General features: G+C 48.2%; 1 protein-coding gene across 1 annotated transcript in view; it reads left to right on the top strand.

The window, feature by feature from the left end:
* The window catches only part of LOC134407380 (beta-galactosidase-1-like protein 2), an 80924-nt gene that overhangs the window by 12269 nt on the left and 44232 nt on the right, over window positions 1-24423 (top strand). Inside the window, exons 2-6 of the mRNA XM_063139120.1 lie at window positions 4254-4451; window positions 5821-5889; window positions 9281-9376; window positions 14963-15071; window positions 19878-19970. Of these exons, the coding sequence (XP_062995190.1) occupies window positions 4254-4451; window positions 5821-5889; window positions 9281-9376; window positions 14963-15071; window positions 19878-19970 (565 nt within the window). The remainder of the gene's footprint in view (window positions 1-4253; window positions 4452-5820; window positions 5890-9280; window positions 9377-14962; window positions 15072-19877; window positions 19971-24423) is intronic.

The following is a 24423-nucleotide window of genomic DNA, read 5'->3' on the forward strand; positions in this document are numbered from 1 at the left end:
GCTTCGTGGATCCTGGCCTGTCTATGGCATTATTGTAAACAGGCAGGTTTTCACTGGCCAACTTCCTTCTTCTCTTTTGTGATTTTTCCCCCCATGCAAGAAAAAAGCAAACACAGGAGGAAAAAAAGCCATGGCAGAAGTCCAGCTTCTCTCTTCGCTCTCTTTGCCTCTTGTTTGGAAGGGCGGCCTGGCACTGCCAGAATCTAGGCACGCTTGGAACATTTGGAACGTTGTGGCTGAAGACAGTGTTCCCATTAACACGCTTGAGGAGAACTGCCATAATGAAAATTATCCTCTTTGTTCCATGGGTTGCAAGTGGCCTTTCTTATGGCTGTCAGAGCCAGGGTAGGAGGCCTCCAAGTCGGTTCAGGTTCTCTACCCCCGAGTGACTCAGAGATGACACGTAGGCAATATAGGAAAACAGCACGAGAAGCCAATGTACAATGGCTACAGAGCACTGAAGGAAAGGTCCCTTGGAACAGTAGACTGGAAGGAAAATAATGGAGGGGTGGAGAGGGACATAAGAAGAGCCCTGGTGCTGGATCAGACCAAGGGTCCATGTAGTCCGGCACTCTGTTCACACAGTGGCCATCCAGCTGTTGATCAGGGACCAACAAAACAGGACACAGGTGCAACAGCACCCTCCCACCCATGTTCCCCAGCAACTGGTGCACACAAGCTTACGCCCTCAGATACTTGGAGGTAGCATGTAACCATCAGGGCTAGTAGCCATTGCTAGCCTTCTCCTCCAGGAATTTATCCAACCCCCTTTTAAGCCATCCAAAATGTGTGGCCTTCACTACATCTTGCGGTAGTGAATTCCATAATTTAACTCTGCGCTCAGGTCCGGTGCCAGGCTTTTTTGCGCCCTAGGCAAGGTGAGCTGCTTTCACACACACCCCACCATATCCCCCCACCCCACCCCAGGTAGGCGGAGACAAGTTACCTGTCCCTCGCCTGAAGTCTTCCTGGCTTGGCGGGACGCTGCGGTGGGGTGGGCGGGCAGCTCCAGTTCCGTCCGTTCGCCGCCGCCGCCTCCCCCCCAGCGTCCTGGCTTGTCTTTGGCTGAGAGCCCCCAGCCGAAACCAAGCCGGGAAGCTGGGGGAGGGCAGTCAGATGGCTCAACGTTCTGACTTTCGGCGTGCACCGGAAGTCAGAACGTGGAGCCGTTCCTTCCCTCCCCCCAGCGTCCCAGCTTGTGTGGCTGGGAGCCCTCAGCCGAAGCCAAGCCAGGAAGCTGGGGGGGGGGGGCAGTCAGATGGTGGGAACATGGAGCTCTGGGAACATGGAGCGGCTCTGGGAGTGGGGCGCCGAACTTGGCGCTCTAGGCGGCCGTCTAACTGGCCTCTATGGAAGCGCCGGGCCTGTCTGCGCTGTGTGAAGAAGTCCTTCCTTTTATCTGTCTTGAAACTCCCACCCATCAGCTTCATGGGATGTGACACCCCCCCACTCCCCCCACCAGGTTCTAGTACTTTCCGCACCGTTCATCATTTTGGACAACGGTTCTACACACACACTACACTTGATCTTAGCCAAAAGGCCGAGAAGCCTTTTGTGAACAGAGACCCCAGTGGGCAGCATGGACTGAATGTGCGGAAGAAAAGGCAAATAAAAGGATGTGGGGAAATGGCAGGCGAGCAGGGAAGAAAGGAAGGCGAAAACGCATCGTGTGGCATTCTCTGCCCATTTGAATCAGTCCTCCGCAGTTCTCCAGTTGTATAACACTCATCTCTCCAGAATACTAAGGGCTCTGTCCGTCTTCAGCCTAATGGTGGGAATTCATTTTATTTATTTGTTATTATTATTATTATTATTATTTATTTATATAGCACCATCAATGTACATGGTGCTGTACAGAGTAAAACAGTAAATAGCAAGACCCTGCCGCATAGGCTTACAATCTAATAAAATCATAGTAAAACAATAAGGAGGGGAAGAGAATGCAAACAGGTACAGGGTAGGGTAAGCAGGCACTGGGTAGGGAAAAACTAACAGTAGAAAGTAACAGTAGAAGTCTGCACAACATCAAGTTTTAAAAGCTTTAGGAAAAAGAAAAGTTTTTAGCTGAGCTTTAAAAGCTGCGATTGAACTTGTAGTTCTCAAGTGTTCTGGAAGAGCGTTCCAGGCGTAAGGGGCAGCAGACGAAAATGGACGAAGCCGAGCAAGGGAAGTAGAGGCCCTTGGGCAGGCGAGAAACATGGCATCAGAGGAGCGAAGAGCACGAGCGGGGCTTGTGATACTTATAGACTGCTGAATATAATAAGATCTCTCAGCGGATCCCAATATTAAAACACAATATTAATATTTATTTGTGAATTGAAGTCCAGTGCAACTGGAGGCCACCAGGTGAGTCTATAGGACTGCAGCATTCATTGTTCTGTACTAGGCCTTTGAGCTATACGTGCACACGATTGTGTTGTCGTTTTCTATCGTTGCGGCCATTAAACCTGCCTGCATTTAAGATCATTAAGCCCGGCTGCATAACTAGAACACCAAGTTGAATGCAGCCTGATGGAAAGGGATGCATGTCAAGCACCTGGCAGGCTGGTGTCGTATAGTGTTGATGGTGTTGGACTGAGGCCTCGGGTCAAAGGCTAACTTAGCCATGAAGCTCACTGGGTGAATTGCGGCCAGGGACTGCAAGAAGATCAAACCAGTCCATACTCCAGGAAATAAAGCCAGACTGCTCACTTGAGGGAATGGTATTAAAGGCAAAACTGAAGTACTTTGGCCACATAATGAGAAGACAGGACACTCTGGAGAAGATGCTGATGCTAGGGAAAGTGGGAGGCAAAAGGAAGAGGGGCTGACCAAGGGCAAGATGGATGGATGATATTCTGGAGGTGATGGACTCAACCTTGGGGGAGCTAGGGGTGGCGACGGCCGACAGAAAGCTCTGGCGTGGGCTGGTCCATGAAGTCACGAAGAATCGGAATCGACTGAACGAATAAACAACAACAAACTGTCTCTCAGCCTGACCTTCTCAAGGGCTGTTCGGAGGGCAGGGGGAAGACCATATCGCCCAGGGGGCGTAGGGTTTCTTTTGGCCCCGAGGGCCCCATCTGACGCTGGCTTGGAGGTCCCACGTGCGTGCGCCCCTACCCACATGCACACATATGCAGATTCCAGCAATCTATATGAGGTTCTCTGGGAGGTCATAGAGAGCCTTCTCTCTACCAGCTCACCCGGAGGATCCTGACACAGGTTGCACTTTCCTCCTTGCTAGCAGCGGTGAGATAAGAGTGATCTATAGGCGGATCTCTGAGGGGAGGGAACGGAGGGTACAGGCAGTAGGGAATTTGATGCAGTAAAAGCCTGGAGAGCTGCACGTGGCCCCTGACCTGCAGTTTGTGCACCCATGTTGGAGGCCATATGAAGCTCTTGGAGGAAGGTTGCAATAAAAATCTGATTGAATGCACCGAGGCTAGGGGTTTTAAGCCCATGCAATATTATAATTTGCTCATAGAAAGCCAGCAACTCAGGGAGAAGGGTTCCTTCCTAGCCTTCTCCTTGTTGTACTAGTTTTCTACATGCAAGGACTTTAAAAAAAATCGGTATGGAAGAGCAAGCATGTGAGCCCCCACCCACAGTCTGATGCGGTACCACACCAAACACCAGCTTACCACATCAAGAACTATAAGTGTGCATAGAAGACCCGTGTTTCCTATTTTCCCTTCCTCTCTCTGGGCTCATCTACACCAAGCAGAATATAGCTCTATGAAGGGGGTCTAAAAGCGGTATATAAAATGCAGGAGTCACACTGCTGCTTTATAGTGGTATTGAAGTGCACTGACAACTGTTGGGGCCCATGACACATACCATATACTGCTTTCATACCGCTTTTATAGTGCTAGATCCTGCATGGTGTAGATGTGTCCTGGGCCCCAACAGTTGTCAGTGCACTTCAGTACCGCTACAAAGCAGTCGTGTAGATCCTGCAGTGCACTTCAGTACCGCTACAAAGCAGTCGTGTAGATCCTGCAGTGCACTTCAGTACCGCTATAAAGCAGTCGTGTAGATCCTGCAGTGCACTTCAGTACCGCTATAAAGCAGTTGTGTGGCTCCTGCCTTTTATATACTGCTTTCATACCGCTTTCATAGTGGAATATCCTGCTTGGTGTAGATGAGCCTGACTTTCTAGTATTCACAGCACTGAGCTGACCTTGACGAGTGGTTAAGATGGTCCGTGCTTTCAGGGCAATCACTTCTTCCCTTCAGCTGTGCTCCCACTAATCTTTTTCTTCCCATCCTAGGTTTAACTTGAGTGATTTGGTCCCCATGCGGTTGAGGGGCAGAGTGCTGGGCTTGCAGGCCAAGAACTCACAGTTCCTGCTGGAGGACAAGCCGTTTCGTATCTTTGGCGGCTCGATGCACTATTTCCGCATCCCCCGAGAATACTGGAGGGACCGCTTGACGAAGTTGAAGGCTTGTGGCTTGAATACCCTCACAACGTAAGTCTGCCCTGGCTGCAGGCTCGGTCCAGTTTTCTCTCACTGTAGCCGCTGGCTTCATAAAAAGCTGCCTTCTGCGTGCTCAGGTCATGGATCCACCTAGCTAAGTATCATCTACACTGATTGGTAGTAGCTCTCTGTGGATTCAGGCAGGAGACTTTCCTAGAGATGGAAAGGTTAACCTTCTGCTTGCAAAGAAGGAGCTCCGCTACTGATCTCCAGCACATTCCTATGTGCCACCCAAATTGATCTGCTCGCGAGTGAGCCACCTTCATAATGAACTCAGAAGAGGAAAGAAGGGAGGTGACCAGTACAAAAAGAGAGCCGGTGGGGGAAACGGGACCTCGGAGGTGGAGATCATAGAATAGCAGAGTTGGAAGGGGCCTACAAGGCCATCGAGTCCAACCCCCTGCTCAATGCAGGAATCCACCCTAAAGCATCCCTGACAGATGCTTGTCCAGCTGCCTCTTGAATGCCTCTAGTGTGGGAGAGCCCACAACCTCCCTAGGTTCTCTTCTCCAGGCTAATGTCCAATTCTTTCATAGGGCTTTGTAAAGCCCTATGAAGAGAGACTGAAAGAATGCTTGCAGAACTCAGTTTTTGTGGATTCAGATAAAAAATGATCTGATAACTTGTCCCTTGGACTAATATGCAGATCCGAGTTTAGCTATGCACCAGATTTCGCATTTCTCCAAATGTTGCGACAGAGTTCTCACAATGTAAACCTCTCAAAATATGTATTTACATATTCTGAGGGAAAGTTCACATTTAAATAGGCATTAAAATACACATTCTGAGAGGATTTTTTTAAAAAACAACACAGATTAATACAGAAACAGAACATAAGAATCTGTGAAATGATTAGGAGTAGACAAGTTCGTCCATCCCTACTCCAAGTTGCACAGGTAACGATTTATTAGCCCAGTACATTTCAAGTCTTATGACTCTTCTATGGGGGAAACTGATTTAAACGGCTTGGGCTAATAAATTGTTCTCCATGCACCTTTTGAGTTCTCCTCTTTTCATTTCCATAATAAAATTGGTGCCATTTAGCGCTCGAATTCTGGCGGACAAACAACTGTGTTTAGTTACATATTGTGTACATGTTGCATACGACATTCAGAGGAAAGATGGGATGCTAAAAATGGTGCAGTCTTACAACTTGACAACCTGTTTTTCTCTCCTGTTGGCAAACTTTTTGCCACACACTGAGTGAAATTTGCTATGACCTCCGGGGGCCAGATCAAATTCCTTTGAGGGCCAGGTCTTGCTTGCAAGCAGGTGGGGATAGTTGGCCAATTCGTCGTTTTGTTTCCTTGATCCCTGAAACCAGCATTTAGATATTCAACCCGTTCATTCTGTGTTCTAGATATGTACCGTGGAATCTTCATGAGGCAGAAAGAGGGACGTTTGACTTCAGTGGAAACTTGGACCTGAAGTACGTATCGGGGGATCGCCTGCTCCCATATAGTCTGCCCCGCACACTCAGGTCCTCTGGGGTGAACTTACTTCAGTCAGCTAAAACTAGGCTGACATCAGTTTCCCAGAGGACCTTTTCTTCTGTCACCCCCAGATTGTGGAATAGCCTGCCGGAGGAGATTCGTAAAATTAACTCTCTGTGTGATTTTAAGGCAGCTTTAAAGACTAGCCTTTTCCGGCAGGCCTATCCAGATCAATGTTAAATCATGAATTTTTAAGATGTATTGATTCCTGTTCTAATGTTGTTCCCCGCCTCGATCCAAAGGGAGAGGGCGGGTAAGAAATAAATATATTATTATTATTATTATTATTAAAACCTTATGATTTGAAAACCCAAATCCTGCAATCTGAAAACTCTGCTAAATAATTGTGAAAATTGTGCTAAACAAATAATAATAATAATAATTTATTTCTTACCCGCCTCTCCGATTGGATCGAGGTGGGGAACAACAATGTAATGATCCGAGGCGTGGGCGGCCAGACTCTAGGGCTAAGCCACCGGGACCCGGGAGAACTAAAACATAACAGAGCCCTACACAAGATGGGTAGTCTGGAAAGGTCTTACTTTAATAATACTAGCATGGAGTACTGCTGGCAAAGGGCCTGAGTCCAGCGAGCACTCTACAGCAGAACAGCTCCTGACAATGGACCTGGGTCCTGCGAATACTCTGCAGTAGCACAGATCCTGACAAACAATAAGCATAAAATACATAAACTACTGATTAAAAACACAGTATACACTTTTTAAAAACATCCTAAAAGCATCCTGAAAACTTACTAAAATATCCTAAATTTCACTCATTTGAGATGATCCACCTATGTGCAATTTTCCATGACTGCAAAATATTGCGATGGGGCACACCTTGGGTTGGCCTGGGGGCTGGGCAGGAGCAGCGTTCTGCCCTCTAGCAACTAGACATTTTTCAAAGAAGTACGGCACCAAATGGCTGAGAGAAAGGTCCTATCGAATCCCTTTTAATAGTTTCCCCCAATTTCTATACAAGGATGAATCGCTAAGGGGTCTTTTAAAGCCTAAAATTCTCTAGACACGTGTCATGCACAACTTTCCCTTCCTCATCCACTTCAGTTGTCAATCAAGCTTGTCCAGGGTCTGCCAACTCTATCTGGAATGGACTTTACCCACGGGCAGACTCTGGATTATGGATTCCGAATCGTCTCTGTGCCAGGTAGAGAGGCTACTTAATGCTCTGCGTTCAGTCCCTGATGAAACGGACCAAAGGTCCATCCAGGGCCGGTGCCAGACTATTTTGCCCCCTAGGCAAGGCAAGCTACTTGCACCCCCCCACCAAATTGCGCGGAAGTCCGAACGTGTGTGCCGAGTGGAGAGCTGGGATTGGCTCACTTCGATTTGGGACCAAGCCGTCTGGAATTCCCTGGGACTTACTTCTGTGTGAACGCAACCTGCTATGCAGCTTGGCATCTCGATCCCCTCCGCACGTTTACTCGGGGGAATAAGGCTTCAGAGTAAGGAGGCATAGGCGGATCAGGCCGCACTGGTGCCTCCCGGTGCAACGCTTTCTCAGATGCAAGTCCCGTTGTTCCACGCACACAGGATTGGGAAGCAGGAGAGTTTGCCTTGCGAGGAGTCCACAAGTCCCTAGCTTTCCTGGGGAAGGGAGAGGGAGTCCCGCTTGCCCACCTGCCTGGACATTGCGGCCTGTTTGAGGAGAGAGGTCTTGCCCGCCCAGCCCGGCTGAATCCTCGGGCTGGGCCAGGCTGGCTCATAGCCAACAACGTGCGTGAGTGCTGTGCAGCACCCAGCGCCCCTCTTAGCTTGGTGCCCTAGGCGGCTGCCTGAGTGGCCTCTATGGTAGCACCGGCCCTGGGTCCATCTCTCCCAAATCTTGTTTCTTGCATTAGCCGGTTTGGGGTGCTTACTAAGGGCGCAAACCGCAGGGCACAAAGACCAGAATAATCCAGCCCTTGTCAATCATCTCCAGTTTCGGTCACTCTGAAATTTTCACTGCACCCTTGGCAAGAAGTTGTCCACGCGGTTGTCTTGGGGTTGATTCTCCAACCTTGAGAAGGTCCTGAGTGACTATAGGTTGAGTTTATTCATTTACTTATTTATTTTATTGCTTTTGCATACCGCCCCATAGCCGAAGCTCTCTGGGCGGTTCACATAAGGGTTAAGCCTGTGGCGAAGGGCTTGTGCAGTTCTTCTTCGTTTGGCCGAAATCCCATCGTTTTATTGCAGCCTGGTAGTTCTGTCAGATCAATTGTGCCAAGTATTGGATGCTTTGCTGCTGTACGGTGGAATATTGTCGGAGAAAGGACTCTTGGGCCTGTGGTTAAAGCACAGCAAAGCAATTGCGTGCCTGTGCTTGTAACATATTCCCTCGCCACTCGGTTGTTTCCAGCTTTTTCTGAACGGCATTGTGTTCTGCTTTTGAGCTCCCAAGGCATTTGCTCGGCCTCTGCTGCAGGCTGAATGCTGGACCTGTGTAGAAGGTGGGACTATTGCATTTAGCGTGAATTGCCTATGCACTGACGCCCTAAGCCTTTGAACTTCTTTCACCCCGAGAGCTGAATTCATTTTTGGAGAAACTCTCAAGGGCTGCATTCCAGTGGCATATAGGGCTGATGGCAAAAGTCCAGGGTCAAAATACCAGTGAATTTTAACTTAAAAGCCCTGACTACTAGTAACTAAGATTTAGGAGAGGCATTTCAGTCTTTTACAATGGGAGAAATCCACCAAAACCAGAAAACTAGCAGTTTGTGGGGTGGAAGCAGATAGGGCCAGGGGAATGGGGAGAAGGAGGGTTGGCCATCCTGGGAAACACCTCTGCCCCCCAGGGCTAGATTTGGCCCATGGGCTTGAGGTTCAAACCCCAATGCTAAGAGGATTTGTGCTGGTCGTGATTGGCTAAGATGTCACGGAAGACCTGGCCGATAGCAGGGTCGAAGGACAAAGCGGGGGTTTAGAAATGTAGGAAGTAGTGGCCCAATAGCCACAGAGGACCTAGGGGAGGAGGAGTTAGGAGGGGAAGTAGTCATGGGGATGAAGAAAAGGGAGAAGGGAGTGGAGAGGAGGAGAGGAAGAATGCACAGACAGGTGAGGTGCTGGAGAAGTGAGGTTCCGAAGTTCTCCTATGGATTTGAAACAACTGGGTACACCATTAGCTTCGGCCCACTCATAGCATTATATTGTGGCCTTGCTGTTCCCCTCGTCCATGTTTTTATTACTAGTCTTTGTGGGATCTATACAGATCAGTATGGACAGAGATCTAATGTTCGTTACGAGCTGTTCCTTGCAGCTTCCCTTGCCCACCTTGCAGTCCCTGTGCGCTCACGACAGCTCTGCCGCCTAACCCTTTCTGATTCTCTAGGGCTTTCATTACGATGGCTGGAGAGGTCGGGCTGTGGGTGATTCTGCGTCCAGGACCTTACATCTGCTCTGAGTGGGACCTTGGTGGTCTGCCCAGGTAAGGCTGTACGGATCTTGATTCTCTTGCAGTCCACATTGTCTCCATGGCGTTCAGTTCTTACTGTCCACCAGTGCTGTCAGAAACAAAATGATCCAAATATAGACAGGATGAGATGGTTGCAGGACACCTCTGAGTAGAATCAAAGGGACCATCTTAGCAGGAGGCTTCAGCTGATACCAAGGGATGCTCTTCCAGTCTGCTCCTTGGAAAACTCCAGGGACATGTCTCAAAGCCCTGATTTCTCCCTGTTAGGTGAGTTAGGAAGCATTTGTGTAATACATGAACAAAATAAATAAATCTCCTAATAGCTTAGCTCGGGGGTGGACAACTTGCGGACCTCTAGATCTTTTGTCCTTCAACTGCCATCAGCCATAGCCAGCCCTGCCAGTGGTGACAGATGTTGGGTGTTTTAGGCCAAAACATCTGGAGGGACACAAGTTGTCCATCCCTGGCTGAGCTGCTGTGCTGCAGCTTGTACACTGTCCTTCCGTCCTTCCCTTGGTGGCCTTGGCAAATGGTTCTCCTTTTTAATTCCCCTTGAAATACTTGAAACATGCTTGCCTATCACCGCCTTCCCGTGACTTAAGGTGTGTCTACACTACAGACCTAAACTGGTTTGATAGACATTTCCTGTCCCCAGGAAACCCTGGGAATTGTAGTTCGGGGGTGTGGGCTAGGAGCGGCAAGGATTTCGGCTTTCCTGTTCTCTGCAATGAAACAAGGGAATGGCAGAAAAGGTGGGGAGTAGAGATTTTCTTCACCCTTTCCCCTCTTATCTAGCAGCCACAACCTACCAAGCCTTTAGGGCAGTGGTTCCCAAACTTTTTCAGGTCCCCGCCCCCTTGGTTCCACAAACTCATGCCCAGTGCCCCCTACTCTACCCTACCTTACCCTACCCTATAAAAATCATTATTCAGAATAGCCGTTTTCAACGACCCACTAGGGAAGATAATAACGATAAAATTCAAAACAGTAACAATTAATTGAATATTTATTCAAAATCCGAAGCACCCGCCCCAGGCTTGCTGAGGGAGGGAGGGAAAAGAGAGCAAACGCCTCTGTTTTGCAGCCGGCGTGGCGGGGCACACCAAGCAAGGTATGTCTCTTCATTAGCGTTTTGGTGCTTTTGAAACATTTCAATTCACCGTTAAAAGGACTCTTCTTAAACGGTATTAATACATGTGTGGATTCTTCCCCTATATGGCTTGGGACTGAACTACCTTCTCCCATAAAAACGTCCCTGAGTTTTAAGACCTTCTGGAGAGGCGCTTCTCGGAAAAGACCACCTTGAGTGCCCCCCTGCCACCCCCTTGCCTTTTAACGCCCCCCTATGCAATCCCACCGCCCCCAAGGGGGCGGTACCGCCCACTTTGGGAACCACTGCTTTAGGGGCAACCACCGAGAGCCAGTGTAGTGTAGTGGCTAGAGTGTCGGACTGGGAGTCGGGAGATCCAGGTTCTAGTCCCCACTCAGCCATGGAAACCCACTGGGTGACTTTGGGCCAGTCACAGACTCTCAGCCCAGCCTACTTCACAGGGTTGTTGTTGTGAGGATAGAAATGGAGAGGAGGAGGATTATGTATGCTGCTGCCTTGGGTTCCCTGGAAGAAAAAAGGCAAAATATAAATGGAATGAATCAATAAATGTACCTGTGCCCCTCCTGGTGTTGTTGTTCCATCACCCCCAGCCAGCATGACCCGTGGCCGGGGATGACAGAAGGTGGAATCCAAGAGTATTTGGAGGGCCGCAGGTTGCCCACCACTGCTTTAGCTGGAAGTATCCCTCCTTGGCCAGCCCTACAAACATCCTTTATACCCAGGGCCAAAGACACCAACTTGGAGTCAGAAAGCAGCTTCCTCCACCACCAGCAACCATGGAGCAGACACTGGTTCCAGCCAGCTCTTGCCACCTGCCCTGCAGAAAGCCCTGTAAGAAACTTGTCAATGCCTTTTCCACACCATCCATCTGAGGATCCTTTGGGGGTGAGGAGTGGGGAGCCGCAACAGTCAAGCTGCTATAAAGCATGGATCTGCGAAGACGGAGCTTTCTTCTAAAGTCTTCTCCATCGTAGTTCTGCCGTGCCTTACAAGAAGCAATTTTTTCCGGGATTTAAAAGCGAAAGAGGAAGGTGACCTGACGAATGCAGGAGGAAAGGCTGAGGAGCAGCGTAATAAGAATGCATGGAGATAGGGATTAGCCGTGAAGGATTCAGCAGGAGAGAGGGGGCGACAATAGATAGGCTTATGCAGAGTGGAGGGAGTGTTTCTCTTACCGCCCAGAATAAAAGGAACGTTTGTTTGCGGATTCTGCTCTTCCAGTTTCACTTATTCAGAGCAAAAGCATTTATCTCTCTCCCCCTGCCCCCCCGCCCCCGTCAGCATTCTGCACAAAAGCAGTTGATAATGTTCCAGGGAGAATGTTTATAGGCACCCAGAAGAGGAGGCAGCACAAACATGACATGTTTATTCACACTTTGCACCCTAAAGGGTGAGTTTTTTGAGGGGGTTTAGTTGTTGCATAAAGGTGTTCAGCTTGCATGCTTCAATATGAATTTATTTATTTATTTATTGCATTTATATACCACCCCATAGCCGAAGCTCTCTGGGCGGTTTACAAAAGTTAAAAACAGTAAACATTAAAAACAAATATACAAAGTTTAAAAACATAAAAAGCATAAAAACAACAGTATCCTTATAAAAACAGCTGTTCTGGGGTCCGTTAAAAAGAAACAAACTCAGCTCAGGTTGTTAAATGCTGTTAAATGCCTGGGAGAAGAGAAAGGTCTTAACCTGGCGCCGAAAAGATAACAACGTTGGCGCCAGGCGAGCCTCGTCGGGGAGATCATTCCATAATTGGGGGGCCACCACTGAAAAGGCCCCTCTCCCTTGTTGCCATCCTCCAAAAGTCCTATTTGAGACTTCAGGGAGGAAAAAAGTAGTCTGGTTGCAGGTGTAAAGGTAATAGAGTGTTGGGCAATAGGGATGAATGGATTGGGGCGCTTGACTGGAGCAGCAAAGCATCAATGCATTGTCTTTGCGACGTTGCAGCCTTTTGCAGATAACATCTGTGTGGTTGTACACCTGTCCTCACAACCACCAAGCCGAAACGCTTCTTTGGAAGTGAAACCAGAGAGTTTCCAAGGAATCTGTCTTCAGTAATGTATCCTCCTCAAAGTTTCTGCATAGAGAAATTCACCAAAGAGCAGCCCTGGGTATCAGCGTTAGCCAGCAGAGCCAACAGTGAGCCATGGTAGGCCACAGGTTGTCCACACCTGTCTTAGGACAGGCTTCCCCAACCTGGCACCCTCTAGATGATGATGATGATGATGATGATGATGATGATGATGATAATAGTGAAATTTATTTATATAGGACTTTGTTACAAAGCACTGTACATGAAATAAAAAGGTCCGCAGTTTACAAAATACAATAAATACAATTGTTCTAATAAAAGGCCTTTACTGGATTTAAAAGAATATAACAATAAAAACCTTAAAATAAAACCCATGTAAAGTGTGTCGTGGCCACCACAAGGACCGTCAGCATGCTCTACCTCAGGAACAGCCAGCCAACCGTTGGACTGCAACTTCTACCATCCCTAGCCATCATGACTATGCTGGCTTGTGGATGATGGGATTGTAGCCCAACATCCCTGGAGGGCTCCAAGCTGTGGAGGGCTGCCTCGGGGACTCTTTGCATATTGAAAAATTCCACGTAAGAAATGGCCCACGAACAAGCTGTACGCTGGGATTGCACATTGGCCTTTTTCTGTTATTGCACGTACCATTCTGGGAAGGCACGGTGATCCGCTGTGATGGCCCACGTACAGGCTCTGTGTAATTCCCTCCCTAAAAAATTCCACCCACGTAGGGATATTGTAACGTATGAAGCAGCCCTTAGCTAGGCCATGGGATCCAGTCATCTGACTTCACACTCTGCCTTTGATTTACCCTTCAGCTGCCTCCATCCTCCTCCTCAGATGCAGGAACGGATCGCTAATTTCCTCGGGCTGTTTTCTAGATTAGTTTTGCATCTTGGCTCATTTCATTCCTCCTGTGGGGACCACGTGTTGATGCAGATGGGGAGTAGAAACCTCCCGTTCCTCCCCGGCACCTTGAATCAACACGGCCTGAAGCGATAGGCATGGAAGAGTGCAGCGTAAGCACCGAGAAACTCTCCTGGTTACCAGATCTCGGTGGGGAGACGCCTATTTATTTTTCTCTACTTGTCTTTACCACCAGAGGTTTAGCCTCCGTAGACAAGCTGGGCTCGGATGTAGCTTAGAATCATAGAATCATAGAAAAACAGAGTTGGAAGGGGCCTACAAGGCCATCGAGTCCAACCCCCTGCTCAATGCTTCAGGGGGGGCGATCTTTCCTTGCACACCACTTTTAGACCATCAAGCCTTCTCTTATCCTTTGCAGTAAACTGACACGCAGGTTTTGTCAATTTGAATGCAATTGCGTACTTTAAAATATTTATACTCCGCCTCTCCTGCAGTCTGAGGCAGCTTACAGATCGGTTAAAGCAAAGCTCTTAAATACCTCGAACCAAACTGTGTTTGAGGTTAGGAGCTACACGAAACTGCTGCTTCCTGTCTTTATCCAGCCCCCCACAATTCAAATATAGAATCCTAGAATAGTAGAGTTGGAAAGGGCCTCTAAGGCCATCAAGTCCAACCCCCTGCTCAATGCAGGCATCCAGCTTAAGGCATCCCTGACGGATGGCTGTCCAGCTGCCTCTTGAAGGCCTCTAGTGTGGGAGAGCCCGCCACCTCCCTAGGTCATTATTCCATTGTCGTCCAGCTCTAACAGTCAGGAAGGGAATATGCTTCCCTCCACACCAGACCTCCCAGACCTGGTTGCTAAATGGGGCGACACAGGCTCTGAACACCAGACCCGGCTGCAGCTACTCCCTGCTCAAGCCAAGCACCACCGCTTGATACGCCTGAGGCAAGGGATAAAACCCACCTTCCTCCAAACTATGTGGAAAAAGGGGTTTAAAATGGAGAATGGATTTTAATATATATAATAATGCGCTGTGAGTTATATCTGCTGAGGTGAATGATTGTCAGAGTGGGTGTTAAATGTGAAAACTTAAGATGATAAATGCCAAACAGACACGTGGGCTTTTTGTGGTAGTTTAAAAACAAAACAATCAAAAATTTATTTTTAAAAGTTCAGAAGCTTTGTTTCAAATAACATTTAAATACCTTTTTGAAACCTTTCATACAATCCTGTCACTCATTCACATACGCGCTTTCCTTTTTCTCACACAATCACTCTGGAGAGCTCGTTCCACAGCCGGGGTGCCATTAGAACATCTTCCTGCAAGAACGGGTGTCTTTTCCCATAAGTCCTGGAGGAGAAGGAGGAGGAAGAGGAGAATCTCTCATTGGCTACTAGTTATGATGGCTACATGATGCCTCCAGCTTCAAAGGCAACAGAGGGAAAGAGCTGTTACCTTCATGTTTTCTCGTGAGCTTCCCACAGACTGCTTGTTGGCCACTAGGGAACGATGCATGACGTCTCGTACTTTTTTTTTTACAAGTTCTAGACATCTTTTTGCTTTCTTTTTCTTCTTAGCTGGCTGCTCCAAGACCCTGAGATGCAGCTGAGGACAACCTACAAGGGCTTCATGGACGCGGTCTATGAGTACTTTGATCATCTGATACCTGAGGTGGTCCATCTTCAGGTAAACAGCTGGTCCGTAAATAAGATAGCTGGTCCGTACTATTCCTGCTAAGTCATCTGCATTTTAGACAGCATTGTTACGACGCCTGCCAAATACGTTTTGTTTTTCTAGAGCATTGTTACGACGGCAGCTAAACATGGTTTGTTTTCCTAGGGCATGCTGGCTTCTTTTTTCATACTAAAAAAGTGACAATTTAGTTTCCTCTCTAAAAGAGCATCGCTCCCCTAGAAGAAGAAAATTCCTTTCACCACGAACTCATGAACTCTCCCTTTCTCTTAGAGAAGGAAAGGAAGGAAAGGAACCTCTCGTGCAAGCACTGAGTCATTACTGACCCTTGGAGGGACACCAGCTTTCACTGATGTTTTCTTGGCAGGCCTTATAGTGGGGTGGTTTGCCGTTGCCTTCCCCGGCCGTGATTACCTTTCCCCCAGCTAACTGGGGACTCATTTTACCGACCTCGGGAGGATGGAAGGCTGAGTCGACCCGAGCCGGCTGCCTGAAACCAGCTTCCGCTGGGATCGAACTCAGGCCGTGGGGAGAGTTTTGACTGCAGAAACTGCTGCTTTACCGCTCTGCGCCACATGAGGCTCATTCTCTTAGAGAAGCAGCTGCCAAAGGGGCAGGGGGATCGCATCGTAGACAGCCTCCTCCCAGACAGTCGCAAAGGGCTCCTTTGAAGGAGGTGATGCACAGCCTGATCAACTCAGCAAACTGCTGGGGTGGTTTTGCAGGTTGCCTCTTTGGAAACGATTGTTGGAACTAGGGGTGTGCACGGACCCCCCCGATCCGCCCCGTGGATCTAGACTTCCTGGTTGAGCCGCGGGCTCAATTGAAGAAGCTGAGGGACCGCGGACGGACGCAGGTAAGGGAGAGGAGGGAGGGGGTGTTTACTGGGCCCTGCTGCCATCGCCGCCCGTGCAGCGACGGCGGCAGAGCCCGGTAAGGGACCAAGGGGGAGGGGGGCCTTACCTGCGTCCGTCCGCGGTCCCTCAGCTTCTTCAATTGAGCCCGCAGCTCAACCAGGAAGTCTGGGCCGTGCGGCCTAGACTTCCTGGTTGAGCCGCGGGCTCAATTGAAGAAGCCGAGGGACCGCGGACGGACGCAGGTAAGGGAGGGGGGGGTTACTGGGCCCTGCCGCTGTCGCTGCATGGGCGACAGCGGCAGGGCACAGTAAACCCCACTTACCTTTCTTGCGGAGCTCCGGATCGAGGCGAAGGATCCGCCTTCACCTCGATCCTCTTCGCAATGCTCCGCCGGCCCCCCAATCCTCTTCGCCTCTGCCTTAAGGGTAGGCGAAGCCCCCCGCTCCGCTCCTGCTTCTCCGGTTCGAGGAGAAGCGGAGCACATCTCTAGTTGGAACTACTTTAAAGGAGACAATCTACTCTGTGCAGCACAATCCTCCCCCTTGGGAGGCTGAAGTGTGGGGGGAGGCTTTCAGTTTGGCTCAACCCTAGTTTTTCCCCGCAGCTGACTCTTACAGTCTCATAAAATGTTGGTTCATTCCTGCGATCATGGGAAGGATAGTTTCCCAGTTCATTAGGGGATTTTCAGAGGTCCTGGTCCTGGTTTCCATCACACACAGTTCTGACACTTGCCAAGGTTGGTGGCACTTTGGAGCGCCCACTTTCACCCCCTTGGCTGCAAACTTACCTGGCAGCAGTGGGTGGCTCTGGGAAACACCTGTCATTTCAATTTTCCTACAGTGCTCTGGAGAGAATTTAGGACTTTTTTTTGGGGGGGGGGGAAATATAACTTTATATTTATTTATTTTATTTATAATAATAATTTTATACCACTTCATATATTAAAATCCCTCATTTGGTTTACAATAAACTACAAGATAATGAGATAAAAAGAATATGTAATTAAAAACATTAAAACGTTACAGAACTATAAACGATAAAATGTCCATCACATATGTGCTGCTACCTGTCTGGAAAGCACCAGGTGGCTTCCCTGGAGCTGTTGCCATAAGCTCACAGCCATGGGACCACGTGAACGGGACAGCCAGATGGCATAACCGTGGGCCCTGCCACTGTATTTGGGCCCCATCCAGCTGCATGAGGATGCTGACACTTTCCTGAGCATGGTGGGTCCAAAGTTCTATGCCCCCAATGCAACTGAACTTAAAAACAGCTTCCTGGTCATCGCGTGGGTGCTACGAATATGATTAATGTTATACCATGAATGTGCAGTGCCCTTATTTTATTTATAGCATGCCTTTTTTCACGTACTGAGAGCACCCAGATTGTGAGAAGGTGATCTTTCCAAGGCCACTGAAAGGATGCATAGCTGAGCTGAAAAAAGTGTGCCATTTTACTATACCTGTCTGAGTATTTATATGCGATCCTTCAGGGCTATACAGCTCTCTCAAGGCAGTTCACACAATTAAAACAAGCAATTCGTTAAACAAAAACCAACCAACAGGTAAAATAACACTGCTGGTTTGGAAATCACAATTTAAAAGCATGGGCTGGCAACTGCAAACCACCAGCTTTTTAGAGCACTGGTTAGGTCTCATCTAGAGTATTGTGTCCAGTTCTGGGCTCCACAATTCCAGAAGGACGCAGACAAGCTGGAGCATGTTCAGAGGAGGGCAACCAGGATGATCAGGGGTCTGGAAACAAAGCCCTATGAAGAGAGACTGAAAGAACTGGGCATGTTTAGCCTGGAGAAGAGAAGATTGAGGGGAGACATGAGAGCACTCTTCAAATACTTAAAAGGTTGTCACACAGAGGAGGGCCAGGATCTCTTCTTGATCCTCCCAGAGTGCAGGACACGGAAGAACGGGCTCAAGTTAAAGGAAGCCAGATTCCAGCTGGACATCAGGAAAAACTTCCTGACTGTTAGAGCAGTGCGACGGTGGAATCAGTTACCTAGGGAGGTTGTGGGCTCTCCCACACTAGAGGCCTTCAAGAGGCAGCTGGACAAGCATCTGTCAGGGATGCTTTAGGGGGGATTCCTGCATTGAGCAGGGGGTTGGACTCGATGGCCTTTTAGGACCCCTTCCAACTCTGCTATTCTATGATTCTATGATTCTAAAGGTAACCAGTACTCTACCCCCTTTGGCATGTTAATTGTGTGAAGGGGGCATCAGTCGGTGACAGGATAGCAGGACACGCTACCTGGCCCCACCTCCAAACGGCCATGTCTTAGCATGTCTTAGCATGTTGATCTGCAGCAAAGAATGTATGGGCTTGCACATACACTTCCATGGAATCGGTACCCGGGTGCAATGGGCTATCCTGATTACATGGGTGCCTGCATGAAAGCTCACAGTCTGCCCCACTGTGGATAAGCGTGCTCATGCTTGGATGTCTTGAGCCCGGGCCATGCAGCACGGCCGGCAAGTGAGACCTAGAGCGCATCCCTGCTCCCCAGGCAATTACTAGAGAGCATCCTGCAAGTAATGTGCCACCTTTACTTGTTTCGCACTTAAGGTATCTGGATTTTCTCATTTCTCACATCAAACCTGGGAGATAGCAAAACCCTTTAGAGGCATCATTGTCATTATTAAACGTCCTGACTGTTAGAGCAGTACAACAATGGAACCAGTGACCTTGGGAGGTTGTGGGCTCTCCCACACTAGAGGCCTTCAAGAGGCGGCTGGACAACCATCTGTCAGGGATGCTTTAAGGTGGATTCCTGCATTGAGCAGGGGGTTGGACTAGATGGCCTTGTAGGCCCCTTCCAACTCTGCTATTCTATGATTCTATGATTCAATGAAATATTATAAAGCTGCCTATTCACTTTTAGTACTAAAACCAAGTTTAAGGTTTTAGTACTCGTGTTCAAAGCCCTAAACAACTTGGGACCAGGATGCCTGAGAGAGTGCTTTCTCTGCTATCAACCTGCCTGGTTACTGATGGCATCTAAGGGCATGTTCCTGGTGGTTCCACATGGACCTATGGTCCAACTGGATTCCACCAGGAGAAGAGTCTTCAGTGTGGTAGCCCCGATCCTATGGAATTCTCTGCCTTTGGAGGTCAGACAGGTGCCAACCTAGCATTCCTTCCAGCACTTCCTGAAAGTGTTGTTGTTCCAGGAAGTTTTCCCTGAGTGACAACAATGGAACCAGTTACCTTGGGAGGTTGTGGGCTCTCCCACACTAGAGGCCTTCAAGAGGCAGCTGGACAACCATCTGTCAGGGATACTTTAAGGTGGATTCCTGCAATGAGCAGAGGGTTGGACTCAATGGCCTTATAGGGTCCTTCCAACTTTTACTATGCTATGATTCTATTTTTTTGGCTAGACTTGACCCCTATGATTGAAAGTCCCAATTTGTCCATGCAGGGAACCAAGGCAGAGAGATGGTTCATCTGCCCCAAACCATCTCGTGTTTGCAGCGGAGGGGCCCACCTGCGCCTTCAGACCAGGCATGTGGCCCAACCCTCCTCTGACGCTACTTCAGAATCGGAGATGTGAATGTTCCCCGGGTCTAAACCTTCCCGCTTGTAGAAAGTTAGCAGGCAGAGAGGAGGGAGAGAATGTACTTCTCTGCATGTTGTTAAGTTTCTGTGTGCAAGGAGTGTTTTTGTTGTTGTTGCGGTCAAGCATTCAGACATCCACTCCCCTCCTTCCACAACCTGAAGAGGTACAGAGCCAGGAGGACTTTTTCTAGACTGGTACTGAAGATGGAAATTCAAACCAGGCCTTCCTGGGACAAGCCCACTGGAGCAAACTGGTCGCACAGCTCCTTGACGTCGCCTTCATACTCCGCTTCTCAGGAAATCCTCGCATTTGGACGAGACCTTCCAGTCGCAGACGATCCGCTTATGTTCTCTTCTCCCATCTCTCTTTCTGTAGTACAAGAAAGGGGGCCCAATCATTGCCGTGCAAGTGGAGAATGAATACGGCTCTTATGCCGAAGACGATAATTACATGGGACATATAAAAAAGGTAAAAGTTTTCCAGCTGCCTCTTTTTTTTTACGATGTTCCTGGTTCTATTCTCTTGCCCCTCCCCTTTTTCTCCCCCCGCCCCCTGCTCCCGTGTCTTCCTCTGAGCTCTGGAGGATTATTTATTTATTTATTACATTTTTATACCGCCCAATAGCTGAAGCTCTAGGCAATTCACAAAAATTAAAACCATAATAAAACAACCAACAGTCTAAAAAAACAAATACAAAATACAGTATAAAAAGCACAACCAGGATAAAACCACGCAGCAGAAATTGATATAAGATTAAAATACAGAATTAGAAGAATAAAATTTAAATTTAAGTTAAAATTAAGTGTTAAAATACTGAGAGAATAAAAAGGTCTTCAGCTGGCGACGAAAGGAGTACAGTGTAGGCGCCAGGCGGACCTCTCTGGGGAGCTCATTCCACAGCGGATTAGGCTGCATCTCACCTGTACACTTACCTGGGAGGAGGGCCCATTCAACTGCATGCGGCTCAGTTCTGAAGAGGCATGTAAGGGATTGCGCTGTTCATTTGCATTTGAGTAAAACAATAGTTGTGATTATGCCAACCACACCCCCCCAATCCCATGGTCTTGTGTCAGGCACCACCTTAGAAGACGGATCCTGTTCTAGGACTGAGAACTCAGGAATGCCTCTTCTAAAATGGTAGTTTTCATCTGCAGCTTTTTAAAATAATAATAATAATAACAACAACAACAACTTGTATTTAAAATAATACAATTTTAAAAATAATCTGCTAAATTAATCCGGCTGCCTTTTTAGCCCATTGGAAAACTGTTTTTGTTTTTTAAATTGTCGAAGGGTGCAATCCTTTGCATGTTTAGACTTAAATAATGTCCTACAACAACTCCCAGCGTTCCCCAGCCAGCATGTCTAGCGGGGGAATGCTGGGAGTTGTATGATTCCCCCCCTCCAGTGTAAACATGCATAAGATTGCACCCTGAACAGGTAAATTCTATCACTAAAATTGCAGCCACGCTGAAGAAATTACTACTTTATTACAAAAATGTCTGTTCTGCGTGCCTGTCGGTTTGGGATGGCTCACCATCATCCATTTTCAAAACCATACAATCAACACAACAAAACAATTAAAAATACAATGTGGGAGCAGGATTGAATAGCAGAGCAACGTATCACCAGCCACAAAATATTTTACCTTGCTAGAGTTTTCAGTGTTCTGTCCAAGCAGTTTTCCCCTACCTGGTGCCCTGCGGATGTCTTGTACCACAATTCTCACCATCCCCAATCGCCATGTGGCTGGAGTCCAACAACATCTGGAGGGCGCCAGGTTGGAGAATAAGGCCGTACCTTCACCATGCAGGATATAACACTATGAAAGCCGTATGAAAGCAGGATATGGAATCTGTACTGTGTCCCAACAGATGTCAGTGCCCTTCCATACTGCTATTATTTATTTATTTATTTATTTATTTATTTAGAATATTTATATACCGCTCCCCATTGAAAAATTTCGGAGCGGTGTACAAGGTAAAATGAAAATAAAAACAGAATAAAAGCAGTTAAAACAAAATTTAAAAGAAGCAATAACAGTAATCCAAGGCTGCATGTTAAAGAAAGGCTTCTTGGAATAAAGATGTTTTCAGGAGGCGCCGAAAGGAGGACAAGGTCGGAGCCTGCCTGACCTCCAGAGGCAGGCAGGGAATTCCACAGGAGGGGGGGCACCACGCTGAAGGCTCTTCCTCTGATGGATTCCAATCGGAGGATGGATCTAGGTGGAACCACCAGGAGCAGGCCCTCGGATGACCTCAGTGACTGGGCGCTCTCTCAGGTATCCTGGTCCCAAGTTGTTTAGGGCTTTGTACACAATTACAAGAACCTTCAACCTGGCCCGGTAGCAAATAGGCAGCCAGTAGTGTGGCTCTTGCCTAAGTTAGAAGCCACAACTCCGCTTTGCCTGACCTTTCAAAGGTAAGCTCAGCCAAAAAGAAGGATTGAGACACCCCTGGTTTAACGGAAGAGATTTTATCCAACAAACCCCTTTTTGGGTTTCTAAACCAAAGAGGGCAATTCAATGAGCATTTGGCACAGTGGCTAGACTTAAAGCCTTCCTTGTGGGAGATTATTTCTTTCAAACCAGACCTAGGCTGCCCTATAAACCCCTGTAATCTGACGCTCGGCGCTAGACAGGCTAATTTCACTAATGCCTCCCTCTGTTTGCTTATCCAGCAAAGGACTTTGCCTAGCCCTGCCTGCGTTGATCCGGGCGACTGGTGCCCACAGAAGACCATTTTTAGCTCAGCAAATCCTCCTTGAGCCATGCTCAGTTTTCTCTCTCGGCTGGTTCAAATGCAAGGCCGCTGCAGAAGAATACAGGGCAGGGGCCTTGCTGCGTCTGCTCCGCTTGTTTTCCTGAGCTTTGTCCTGGGGGAGAAGCAGTGACCGCTTTAGGTGCAAGAGGCCTCTCCGAGGGAGCTGCTTACGGAGCAGCCTATTTTTCGGTGTAAGACAACCAGCCTCTCCCAACCTGGAGGGAATCTACGCGTCGTACTGAAGGCGCACGCAAACGCCTTCAGTGCGACCCGAAACCGCGTGTGTAGATCCTGCCCTGGAAGAGGCGCAGGAAGAGGCGGAGAAGGAGGTGGCTGGGGAATCCGGCCGCGTCCTTGCCGCCACCCGCCGCCGCCCACCACCTCCCTGCCGGCCTCCTGCTGCTGGCGAAAGAGCCTCTGCTGACCCCGGCTACTCACGGTGAGGAGGGAAGAAGCCGGGATGGGTGCCGGCAGCAGGAGGCTGGCGGGGAGGTGGTGGGCGGCGGCGGCAAGGACGTGGCCGGATACCCCAGCCACCTCCTTCTCCGCCTCTTCCTGCGCCTCTTCCAGCAGGATCTACACACACGCTTTCTGGTCGCACTGAAGGCGTTTGCGTGCACCTTCAGTACGACGTGTAGATTTCCTCCTGGTGCCCTCCAGATGTGTTTGTCTGCAACGTCCATCACCCCCCAACCAGCATGGCCCGTTGGCCTGTCTGATATGGACATCCTGAACGAGACGGGATGACGCCAGCTCATTCCGCCTCCTCTGGGTTACACAGTCCTCCTTGGGTTACACAACCCACAGACCAAAACAAGCAAACAAAATCAACAAACAGGGAGACACTTTTTAAAAAAGGCAAATCACTTACCATATACAATCAATAGAGTGTATTTATTTATTTATTTATTTAATACATTTATATACCGCCCCACAGCCGAAGCTCTCTGGGGGGTTTACAGCAATTAAAAATGATAAACATTAAAAGTATACAAAATTTAAAAACCATCAAAACATAAAAAACAGTATAAAAACAACAGTATCAATTTAAAAACAACAATTCTGGGGTCCATTAAAAACAAACTTAACGTTGTTAAATGCTGTTAAAATGCCTGGGAGAAGAGAGAAGTCTTGACCTGGCACGGGAAAGATAACAATGTTGGCGCCAGGCGAGCCTCATCGGGGAGATCATTCCACAGTCAGGGGGGCCACCACCGAAAAGGCCCTCTCCCTTGTTGCCATCCTCCGAGCTTCCCTCGGAGTAGGCACTCAGAGGAGGACGTTAGATGTTGAGCGCAGTGTACGGGTAGGTTCATGTCGGGAGAGGCGTTCCATCAGGTATTGCGGTCCCAGTTGTATATTGGAGTACTATGTTAAGATCCAACAGAGTCTTTTTCTTAGTCCTTATGGTGCAACAAGGCTCTTTGTCATTTTTGCTGAAGCAGATCAACACAGCTTCCTTTCTGGAAAACGGTAAATTCAGTAAATCAAAGCACTACAGTTAAATATTGACCACATTCATTCATAAAATCAGTCCTTGGTAGCCACAGAATTGATACTGACACGCTAAGCATGTTTTGGCTCTAGAGCCTCCTCCCAGGCTTACGTGGTGGCAACCCTTTTGAGGGATGAGGTTCTGATCTCTAGATTTAACAGCTGCCCCAAGGAACGTTGAGGAACTCTTCACTTTTATCTTAAGGAGAACTTTTTTTTTTTTTAGTACACGTAACCCCTCTGATTTTTCACTCATGTTCATTTATTTATTTTCACACATGATTGAGGAGCAGACCCAGATTTGCTGCTGCATAATGTGTGAAAAGGCCCTAAAACTTGGGTTTGCTACTAGAACAAGGAGGAGCCCCAGTCAATTCTGACTTTCTAATAAGTACATGTATATAATGCACATGTTGGTTGTCCTTGACCTTTTGGGATTGGTTTGGACATTTGAAATTTTGAGGGTTTTATGGGTACTCTCGCAAAATGGCAGCCTTGGCGGGGGGGGGGGCGGGCTTGCTCATTCTTAAAATGGCTGCCACGGTGGGTTAAAGAAAAGCCACTTGTGCAGGAGCGCCAGGACAAGGCAGAGGTGTGTTCTGAGCACTAGAGGCCAGCACTTTGCTTTTTTAAAAAAATCAGATCAAATAAAGAAATAAAATTAA

This window comes from Elgaria multicarinata, chromosome 12 (assembly GCF_023053635.1).
Source record: "Elgaria multicarinata webbii isolate HBS135686 ecotype San Diego chromosome 12, rElgMul1.1.pri, whole genome shotgun sequence".
Lineage (NCBI taxonomy): Eukaryota > Metazoa > Chordata > Lepidosauria > Squamata > Anguidae > Elgaria > Elgaria multicarinata.